The sequence below is a fragment of the Furipterus horrens genome, unplaced genomic scaffold, assembly GCF_987537825.1.
Source record: "Furipterus horrens unplaced genomic scaffold, mFurHor1.1.pri manual_scaffold_12, whole genome shotgun sequence".
In the NCBI taxonomy this organism is placed as follows: Eukaryota; Metazoa; Chordata; class Mammalia; order Chiroptera; family Furipteridae; genus Furipterus; species Furipterus horrens.
In genome coordinates this window covers 95,886,028-95,897,332 of record NW_028327182.1, presented here as the reverse complement: position 1 = coordinate 95,897,332, position 11,305 = coordinate 95,886,028, and the positions used below count along the sequence as shown (strand labels likewise).

The 11,305-nt window shown below is 47.1% G+C and overlaps 1 protein-coding gene across 1 annotated transcript; it reads right to left on the bottom strand.

Annotated features, from left to right (window-relative positions):
* Positions 1-2,521: 2,521 nt before the first annotated feature.
* Positions 2,522-11,287, bottom strand: AGA (aspartylglucosaminidase). The gene is made up of 9 exons (XM_090258496.1): positions 11,126-11,287; positions 9,468-9,621; positions 8,787-8,899; positions 7,876-7,988; positions 6,546-6,660; positions 5,809-5,884; positions 4,969-5,076; positions 4,131-4,264; positions 2,522-2,794 (listed from the first exon to the last, which is right to left on the bottom strand). Exons 1-9 carry the CDS (start codon positions 11,250-11,252, stop codon positions 2,694-2,696), a joined length of 1,041 nt encoding a protein of 346 aa, XP_090114622.1. The 5' UTR covers positions 11,253-11,287; the 3' UTR covers positions 2,522-2,693.
* Between the last annotated feature and the right edge of the window lie 18 nt (positions 11,288-11,305).

Sequence of the window (11,305 nt, the reverse complement as noted above, 5' to 3'; positions counted from 1 at the left end):
GGCACTGCCACCGCTCCCGTCTTACAGAAAACTCGGGTACAACGAGGAGAGTTCATTGCCCGAGGGCACGCAGCTAAGTGAGAGCCAGGGTGGACACCCAGTTAAGCTCTAGAGGTCCTGGAACACTGTGTGTGCGTGCGTACGTGTGTGTGTGTGTATGTGTGCGCGTGTGCAGAACATACTACGGCATCTCAGAACATTCCGAGTCAATGACGTGCGGGTGAACTGTCTCTCCTGGGGTGCCGGAGACAAGCCTTATTCAGTAATGTTGGCTGACACGTAAGCACGTATTGATACCCCCATGTGACTGCCTTCAGGGTGTGAGCAATGTAACACTCGGTCCCACTGGTAAAAGCAGGCTCCACGCAGCTCTTGTTACCGCACTAAAACTCAGCCGAGTGAACTTGGAGCTTGTACGGTCTGATACTGCTTTTATTCGGAACTTGGGTTTGGTTTAATTTCCTGTTGGCCTTAATGACAATGAAGAGAACGGGCAAGACAAATGCCACCGGTTTTACTTAGGAGTGGGGAGCATATTGACATTGATGGAGCCCAAGGATTCTGCACAAGTTAGGAAGAGACAGACGGCCAGCCACTGGAAGAGACTTTGCTTTCCACATCTACTCCGACATCCGAGTTTCCTATAAATGCCATTTGTCAACAGCCACATTGTATGGCAGAAAGCAGAATTTAATGAAAGAGAATAAATGCGCCACCGCTTCTGGAGCACGGCATAGAAAGTCCGCGAGTTTCAGTCAGTGGCCCGGTCCTTTAACGCACTGCCCGTGCCTGAGAACCACGAACGACTTCCTGTCCCTATAGCTCAGAAGCAAACAGGTTACTCATGGCAACGTTAACTTCCATTCGATCCGTTTTAAATGCGACGATTATTTTAGCTTCAAATGGGTGTGCTCTCTCCAGAGTGAGCCCTGGCTCCTCTTACGGCCGACCGAGGCTGCACAAGAAGACACTGATCACGGAGCACACAGGCCTCATAGACAAACAGCTCATACTTTCTGCAGACCTCATTATCTCATCTTGTCAACTTTGTAAGTCAGGGGTTGAAAGTCTACTAACACATACATAGCATAACACTCACGAAAACAAGCAGAAAATTTAAACGTGCCTTTTTAGAAGCCTTTTAAAGCGTCTAGGAATCATTCTTCAAAAAATGACAGTACGGTGACATAAATAGGTCTTAATTTATCTTCATAATTAGCATCCGATTAGGGCATATATTTATGTCACCAGTTTTTTTTCAAGTGAATTTAATTCAACTATGAAGATACTGAATGAGTTGAACTACATGCTTAGCTCCAAACTCCAACACCAAGCATCAGATGTAATGACACTTGAGAAAAAAGCTGACAATGAAAAACTTTAAGATTTTAAAAGTATGTTAAAGTCTGTGTATGCTATCTCAATTAAAATATATTACAGCCTAATATTTGCTTTCTGAAACTAAAGGAATCACTTGGTTTTGGAAATAAGACAGCTTTGTGCTCAAGTGTAACAGCAAACACGTACATGTCTAACATCTTCGGGTCAGCATTCTCGAAGAGTAAATCCAGGCCTAGTCTGAAGAGTTTGAACAAGGGGAGGAAACTTCAAGCATCGTTTGAGATTCCTATCCATTGTTTGATATGCATTATTTAGTAGTACAACCTGTTAAAATTTGAATTATATTAGTTACTGACTCTTTTATTCAAAGGAATAAGGTTAATGTGCAGGTGTTTTAGATGGGATTCCTGGATATAGGAAAGGATGGTTGTGAAATTTTATTGCAATTAATTCAACGTTCCCTGGGTGGGCCCTCTCAGAGGGTCCTCCTTGGCCTTTGCTATGCCGTTCTTCGGAGTTTGCCCTGCAATCTTTATTCTTAGCTTCAGTTTATCTGCAGGTCTACAGCGTTTTACTCCAAATGTGTCAGATTCAGTGTGTAAGAACAATATTAGAGATCAAATTCCCTAAATCATTTTCAGAGGAAATTATTAATATGAAATTTCAGTCTCTACAAGAGCACAGATTTTTATGACTAAAGAAACTTCATACTGAGCGCTCCATCAGAGGAAGAGACCAAAGAAAATCTACACTGTTGCTCATCAGAAGAGTGCTTGTATTTTCAAATATGTGCAAAACAAAAAGCACCCTTATTATTAACAGCAGTCTGTCCTCTTTAGGCTGGCAGGGAGCATTATGTAAAATTGATCTTCAGTGATAAGAGACCCATCACTGTAGTTGTGAAATTCAATCACAACTAATCACATTCAGCCTCATCCTTACTTTTTTCTTTGGGTCTAAGAAGCTTGAATACTCTAATTATTTTAAGTATCAAAATACAGATTATTTCTTTTGGCTTTAAGATATCACTATGGAAATAAATCCCCAAAGTAGCAATTCCTTAAAATATCTAGTAGAAATCCAAATGTAATATATAAATTTAAATATATAGAAGATACATACATAGTCCTGTTCATTTTCAGGCCATATACAATGCATCAATAAAAACAGACACGTACACTTTCGTATATTAAAAGTGGAAGTGCTCCTTCAGCACACCTTTATTTTTGTGCTTATTTTACACGAAGAGATTAGAATACATGAGGCACACGCACACTCTGCAGTGACAGGAGGGACCTTTCCAGGCTTTGCTTCTTTCTTCTTGAAATATCGATGCTGACAGGAAAAATGGATCAGATGCAGCCTACTTTTTCCTCCACTGGCTGATTTTGTAGAGAATTATAAACCATGAAACGGAACTGGGTAAACGTGGGTAGTTTGTTGCAAGCAGCACCTGCAGCCGAGGACAGAGAAAGCTGTGGGGCTTCAGAAGGCGCCCGTTTCCACCCCGTGCAGGCGTCACCTGGTGTACACCTGCTGTCCCACTAGGCCACACGGGGGGCAGCTGCGCCGTCCGCCCCAGGACTGAGGAGCAGACAGACCGTGAGGGACACAGCGGTGGGGACCCTCTCCTTGAACCTCAGAATAGAGGCTGATTTTCTGCTCTACCCACACGCTGTCATTGCTAATATTATTTATTCTATTTTCATATTCTTTTCTTAGCAAAAAAAAGGGAAAAAAAATGAGGCACATGCTGAAGATCTCAGTCCCCTAGCCACTGGCATATTCCTGTCATTGGCCCTGAACCTTGCCCTCCCCAGGCCTGATTTTTCCTGCTTTTCCATTCTCATAGAAAGCGAGGAGGGTTATTTGTCAAGATGCTCTCCACCTACTCAAGGTCATCTTCCTGGATGGGCTTCCCACTGCCCTGCCTACTTGTGCACACATACCTGGAGGGTCCCCTTCTAATGCCATCCCTTTCAACAGAAGGGACTAGGCTCATCTACAATTATATAATTACCATCTACAATTCTAAATTCAGCTATAATTACATAATGATCGTTTTACATCCCATTACATCCAACTTGGAACCTTTTAAGGTTTATTTTTTAAGAGGATATCAATGAAACTGACTTACTTCATACATAAAGCCTTTCCCTCTCATAACTTATATTGACTTTTGTATCTTAGTGCTTAAAAAGAAGAAGGAATTCTTCAAACAATTTTTCAAATACGGAACTGTGGGAAGTAAAAGATCAAAGAACAATAATAAGCAGCCTAACCTAATAAGTCATATTGATCAGCACGGTGTTTATCTTCCCCAGCTGAAAACACACTAATGAGAAGCCGTAGCAGTTGATCTTGAAACACTTTGAAACCATGATAGGCTCACACAGAGACTAAATGAAGCAAAGGACATGTCTCAGCACAAAAACATCCCGCTAATTTCTCTGGTTTACTAATTAGTAATACACTTTGTACCTCGGAGTCCCAAAAAGATCTAAATGACTGAGACATTTAAAAAGTGAACGGGAAAGAAGTAGGGGAGATAAGTTATCTGTACTTCCTCCTAATTAATAGACTAGACTAGCCCATCTCCGCATGTAAGAACCATCTTTACAGCCAACGGAGGGGTTTAGGTTTATTTTTAACAGCCGTCAATGAGCATTTACCCAGAGCCCACCCAGCAGCACCCCTGTCCCGAATAAAACACACCGTGAGATTTAAAAGTGTACGTTTTCATCAACATGCGCAAGCTCACACGGATAAAAACTCCAGACAAAACTTACCGTAACCCCCAGTCACGTTGGCACATATCACAGCCCCAAAGAACTTCGGGAAATGCTTCTGAATTCTTGCAATCACCTTTTGGCAAGCTATGGTTGGATTTTCTCCTCTTCTCATATATTCTACAGCTTGATAGCTGATAGAAACAGAGGCACAACTTTACAATCCCAAAATAAACTAAGTGGATTTGGTTACTTTAAGTTAGAAAATCTAAAAGGCTCCGAACTGTCACATGTGATAGAACACATACATGAACGGGAGGCAGGGTTTCTGCTCAAGCGTCAATAAGACGGCACGTGGACCTCGCTACACTGTGTATCCTTGTGACTTCCCCACCCATTTGCTTCATATAAGCTCTGCTGCTTCTGACTTTGATTGAGTACCTGTTACTTAGTAATAACAGCCAGAGGTTGTAAAGTGTAGAGGTTATCTTTCAATAATTAATGGGGCTACGATCAACAGGGAAAACACGGGGCCTGAGCAGGAACTGAGTTGTCATGATTATCTTTCGGGACTTCTACTCAGTGACTGCCTTTCTGACGTCTATTATCCATTCTCAAAGTTCCTGTATTCAGCGGCCTGACATATATTATGTAAATGGATCTGAAGGATCCTCATCTGTGAAGCAGAGTCAGAAATATTGTTCTATCTCAGAGGACTAGAGTTACTTAGTTTGAATGATTACGTTATCAACATGATGGGTGAAGAGTTCCGAGCAGAGTTTCTCAAAAGCTCTTGCACACACGGATCTGCGTTGCATGACACACACCATTACTATCGATCTTGAAGGGCAATTCCCTGTTAAAGAGCTCAGAGAGTCATGCATGGGAGAAGTCACACCTTGGCAGGAAGCGCATCATCACGTCCCCATCCCCAGTGGCCGCAGCGGCCCCCGCGGTGTCATCGGCATAGGCCCCGGCTCCAGGAATCGGTGAGTCCCCTATGCGCCTTGGGGAGGACACGGCATTGTCATTCAGGACAGGCAATCAAGCGTCAACACTAAACACTCATGAGCTCTTTTTTAAGTAAGTCCTTCATCAGGGCACAGAGACAAGGATTTTCATAAGCTTTGACCTAGGTTTCCACAAACCTACATTAATCATAAGCGTTAGATACCAGCTGGTTATAATATCAAGATGGCACAGTCTGACAGTGACTATTCTATTATTTCCACTCTTATTGTCTAATGCCTGGATCCCCTCAACAGGTTCAAATTGATTCCTCACCTACAATCTATTTCTGCTTCCTTTCTAATGTGCCAAAATGGTGCCAAGGCTTTTCCTTGTAATAACCCCTCAGTGCTTTTCTGGGACCCTGAAACAAAAATCCAGAAACACTTAACTGACCCAAGACTCCTTGAAACCTGAGTCGTCTTCTTTCCTGCACCCAACACACATACAGTTTCCTTCGCAGGCGGCGGGAGCCCTGGTCTGAGTGGCTCGCCTTCAGATCTGTGAGCGCCCTCCACTGGCCCAGGCTCAGCCCCCAGCATCTCCCCACTGGCCTCCCTAACTACCCCACAGCCACCCCTGCACCTTAAAGCACCGGCAGGCTCTCCATGTATGTATCTCAGCCGTGAAGGGGGGCTATGCTTCGCTTTTGCACCTCCCATATCACCGAGCGCGTACTGTTGACCACTCATCACATACGTGTGAGATGTGTGTCTTCAGAAACACTGACCCAGGTATTTTGAATTTTACACCATTTGTAGATGTACCAGCAGCCGTGTGTCCCGTCTTATGGATCACAACCATGCCTGGAATTAAAAAAAAAAAAATCTTTGTAGGTATCGACTCTAAGGTTTACCTTAAACATAACCCAATAATTGAACAGTTTGTATATAAATATCCTCTTTCATTAATTTCAGGTGGAAGAAAATTGGAATCTTGGGAATACTGAGAATTATACCAGGTAAAATCTGTGCTTTTTAATGATCTGGTTTCATAGCATCATTTGGTAGACATCCCATATTCTTATTCTTTAGTTTGCTCAGTTACTTTTCGATGCTTTTAGGTAATTCCAAAGAAAATGACTGATATAGACTAATGGAAATTTCCAATGTTACAACCCAGAAAGATCACTTTAATGTAGCAAATAAAGTCAAATTATTAAAGAAATATAAATAAAAATTTAAAAATCCACAAGGGAATAGTTATTAGGTATTAGGAGTCTTATATAAGATAATTTACCAAAGTGTAAATAGATGGTAAGAAAAGAATGTGTGTGTGTGTATGTGTGTGTTTTGTAGGGAGGTGTATATATATATTTATATCTATGTCTATAAAGTCTTACTTGCCAGTTAAAACAATCAAAATCATCTCTGGCACATGAATAGGGATGAAAAAGTTAAGAACTACAGAAAGGCAATTAAAAATGGCTTAACTTCAACCACAAAAAGTGTATAAAAGGCTAATTACCAATAGTATCATGACCATAACTGTCTCCTGCTTCCTTATAGGCAGAACCATCTTGCTTTAAGATACTAGGTGGTTTGTAAGGTCCACAGTATTTTGAAGCATCTGGTATCACATTCTGTGAACAAGATTCAAGTTTTATTTTTTAGAAAGGGTGATTTTAGAAATTGGCCAGTAGTTATGTACAATCGCAACATATTAGCAAGAAACCAAAAGGACACCTGGTAAGTGAAAGATAAGAATTAAAAGCCAAAGATTAACTAAGTCTTAAGTGAACAGATGGATATAATTTCACTTAATACCTAGTCTACTCTCAGGAGTACATAATGTGGAAGAGAAACCTACAGAGTCTGGAAGAGATCCCCCGTTTTTCTCTCTATATACCTGAAAGTCTCAGCATAATGGCAAATACAAATGAAGATTTTTTGTTAAATATTCACCTTCCACGGAATTAGGTAAGCAATTTGACCTTCAAATACCGTAATTTGTTCCCTGGCCAAAGAAGAATTATGGAATTTAAAACAAACTCTATTTTAAAACCATCTTTTTCTTTTTCAAAGCCAGGTTCACATGCAAATGTTCTAAATTTTACTCCCAGATTCCTTTATGAATCTTAAAGGCTTAAGAAAATAATCCAAATCCATACATTCAGGTTGAACACATGGATCAGCATTAAAGCGAGAAAACCGCCGCTCCACGAGACCCCTCCGCGGCCTGGTTTTACACGGCACCTGCTTGCAAGTGCAGTGTTCGCCCCAGAACACCCTCCGGGCTCAGACGTAAGCATGACCCGGGGCAGAGACAGCTGAGGGACTCCCACAGTCCGCAGTAAAACTGAACGGCCAAGACAGACCGCCTGCGCGCAAAGCCCCTCTACTTAAAGCTAAGGCGTCCCACGAGGAACATGCTGGATACCTAATAGGATACGACCTCCAGTCAAACAAAGATAGGATCCCGGGTACACTTCACATGGATAAACATCTAAGAAATGTTTTAGACCAATGGTTTCCAAACTTTGCTGTTTCAGACGTGGAAGCTTTCATTAAGGAAATACAAGCAGTGCAGCTCGGATTGAGGGAACCCCTCTCCCCAGAGCAGAACCGCCCAAGTCTGAAAACCATCCCCAGTGACCAGCAGCTCTCCCCTGGGGACATGCCTTGCATGCATGCAGCGAGGGGGCTTTCAGGGACCCCCATGCCCTGAGCCGTTGCTGGGTCTCACATGTAACCAGGGTGCAAACCAGCACCTTTGGCTCTCGGGAGACAACAGAAGGCAGAAGGGAGGTCACTGAATAGTTACAAATAATTTGCTTTGTAGACGGATGTATACGTACCCTCCAACAATTTGGCTGGCAATTCCGAGCCAGCCAATCCGAATGAAGCTGTCGAGAAGTATTGGTAGACAAATCCTCACTGACAAACCCCATACTTTCAGCAAACTTGGTGGCTGAAGATTGGGAAGAAAAATGTATATCAGTTAACTATAGCCGTCTAAACAAAATATATGTACAGGAAGTATGGAAGTTCAGCTGTCTCTTAAGTGTGGTACAGCCAGCCCAGAGTACACACCAGCTTTTAGATCTCGGCTTCTCTGTGTCCTTCCCCAAAGGGATTTGCTTGAGGCCCTTGGGGTGTGTGCGATGACACCTGTCCTTACCTCCTCCCCCCCACGATCTCCCTTCTTCCTTACAAAAGAAAAGACGGTGAGGGATCTTATGGCAAGGGTGCCATGCCCAGCATGTAAAAAGCTTTGTGACTCCAAAGGGATGGCTGGGTTCCATGTATATCAGGTAGTTTTCAATTCTATGTTTCAACAAAATTGGAGGCCTCCTCGTGGACTTATTAGCTAACACATGGTAGAAGTCATTTCTACTTGTAGGTCACTGTACGACTTTTAGTGTTAACTTGGAATGCTGTAGCAAACTCCTGCTGTTCCCATCTTCTTAGGTTACTAAAGCTCCTTGGGTCATATACCTCTAAGAAGGTAACCCAGGGAGAGAAACGATGCTGAGTCCTCTCTCTGACCAGCAAGTCCCCATCTGTAGGTAACACACTAATTTTTAAACACTCTGTTTTTAGGGGGAGAGAGTGAGAATTGAGAAGTAACGAATCCAAAGTGAAACAGATATTAAGTGGAACAGCTGGAATTTGAACTTCGGCCGGCTCATCTCCACTACCTTAGACTGAGTCCCTTTCCCACAGTGAACATGGAAGACTACAAGCTCCCACACAGTGGACAAGATACCTGATTCTCCCGCTAAAAGCGTGTGTGTTGTGTGTTCCAGGACTTGGCGAGCCACGCCGATAGCGTTCTTAACGCGCCTGAGGTCCCCTACGGCTCCCACGTTCATGGTAGTGCTGCCAGGAGAAAACGCAGGAAGGCTGAAGGCATTTGCATCGATTCATAGACTGAAAAATGTTGTTTTACTTCCAGCCATCGCGCTCTGTAGGATAAACACCAACTTCATGTGGACGTCACGGCACATCCACGAAGTTCATACAAATTCCCACAATTGCGCAAAGGACCCAGTAAAACACCGCCGTCCCCTCTTCTGCAACGGAGCTCAGTGTCTCCGTGTCTGCGGGCTGGTTCGCAGGCGGCTTGTGAAAGGGGTGCTACGGCCTCAGGGCGGGCGAGTGACAGCCACTGGGGGCGGCCGGCCAACGCCCACGCCCGTGGGCCAGCCAGAGACACGCTCTCTGTGGCCTGGGCTCTCCTGGGCTATAGAGACTGCCTTCCTTCAAGTGTTGTTTCTGATATCATGGTGGCCTTCTTTTAACTGAGAGGAAAGCTAATTGCGTTTGGAAAGGCCACGCAGGAAGCCCGGGGTCCTGACCCACGACACGGCCGACAGAATGGCCCCCCCACGACCTCCGCGGAAGACAGAGAGCGAAGGCGCAGAGCCGCGAGCCCCGGGGCGCTCACCCATCCATGATCATGGCGTCCAGCGTGGTCTCCCCGCTCTCGTCCGGGCTCCCCCCGAAGCCCACGGAGCCGTCGCACTGCTCCGTCTCGCACCGGGCGCAGCCCGTCTCCACGGCGTCCAGCGCGGAGCCGCCAGACGCCAGGGTCCGCCAGGCTGTGGTCAGACCCCAACAGTGCCCGTTAACACATGCGGTTTTTTCAGGGCCAAACAACAAACCAGAAACATCTTGGGAACTCGTATGTTTGTATGTTTTCACACCGCCTCTAAATTAAACGGAATCTGTAAATCAGCGTATCAAACGCTACAAAGGAACCGGAGCGACACGAACAGTGCTGCGGACGACACTATGTCATACGAGTAACTACTGACGACCCCAAAGGCTCAGCTACCGATCCAAAGTGAGGTTGTTTTTACTGAATATGTGTTTCTACTGCGCGTGAGAAAAATATTGTCCTTCAATCTAAAGTTACAGTCGGAGCTGCTGAAAGACAGTTACACCGACCATTCGTTAAATCACAGCCTCATAGGTGCCTGCGCCATTAGGGCATTAAAAGTACATGGGTGTTCGTAACGCTTGTATGGGTGCAGCGTCTGTGCAGCGAGGCTCCGGACAACGCCACGCGGGAAGCAACTGCAGGCGGGCTCCGCGTGGATTAACTCAGCTGGGGTTCGCCACGGCTTCCCGGGGAAGTCCCGTGCCATTATCACCCTCGTTTTAGACAGGAGGTGGCGCACCCCGAGCGGCTGTGGCAGCAAGGGCCAGTTTTGCACAGCAGCCACCCGCTGCAGGGGCCCCTGTCCACACTCCGTGGGTGCTGTTCCGTCCCCCGTGTTCAGAGGGCAGACACCAGATGCCTTCCATGGTCGGCGTCTTTGCTAACGAACAGAGGCCTTAGAGGGCAGGTGCTATGTTAGTGATTTAGGTGTTACTCTGGGCCACACTGGCTCCGAAGACTATTCATTGAAGCGACACTGTTTTATTTTGAGAGGAAGAGAGACACATCGGTGTGTCCCCCCACTATTCCACGCGTTCCTGCGTTGACTCCCGCGTGTGCCCCGCCGGGCGATCAGACCCGCCACCCGCAGCCCGGCCGTGTCAGGGGACACCCGCGCACGGAGCGCCGGGGCAGGGAAGAGCAGCACCGCACCGGGCCCCTCCCCTCCCTGCGCGCCGCGCTGTGTCTCGTTGTCGCAGGGAGCGTGTCTCTGGGCGTCTCTCCCTCATCCCCCCGCACGTACTCACTGCCGGGGACCGACACACACACGGAGCCCCCCAAACCCGGGGCCGAGCCTGCGCCCGGCAGGTTGCGTGAGCAGCCGCAGAGGGGTCGGATTTCCTCCCGGGTATTGCGTCTGGGACCGAATGACACACGCGCCCCGCACACCCGGAAACGGACAAGACGACGGGAGGGGCCGGAGGCAGCGAAGCCCAGAACACGGGCCCCGCAGCCCGGGCCGGACGCGGGCAGCGCAGCCGGGAACGCCCTGCAGCCCCCGGGGTCTCCGCCTTGGCTCCGGCACCGCCGCTCTGCGCAGGCTCCGCAGAGAACGCTCGTGCGCAGCCCGGCCCGGGCCCCGCACTCCGGGCAGCGCACCCCGCCCGGCAGCGTGCGCGCGTGCGCGTGTGTGCGCCCCGCCCGCGGCCACCGCCCCGCACCTGCTTCGGTCGCATTTGGGAAAGGCCAGGTGTTGAGCACCAGGGGCAGGGCGCCGGCGCCGCGCGCGGGGGCCGGGCAGAGCAGGAGCTGCAGCCAGAGGAGCAGCAGGCGCGCCTTCCGCCGCATGGCTGCCGCCCCGGCCCGGCCGCCCTCGCGGACCACGTGACCCGCCGCGCCCC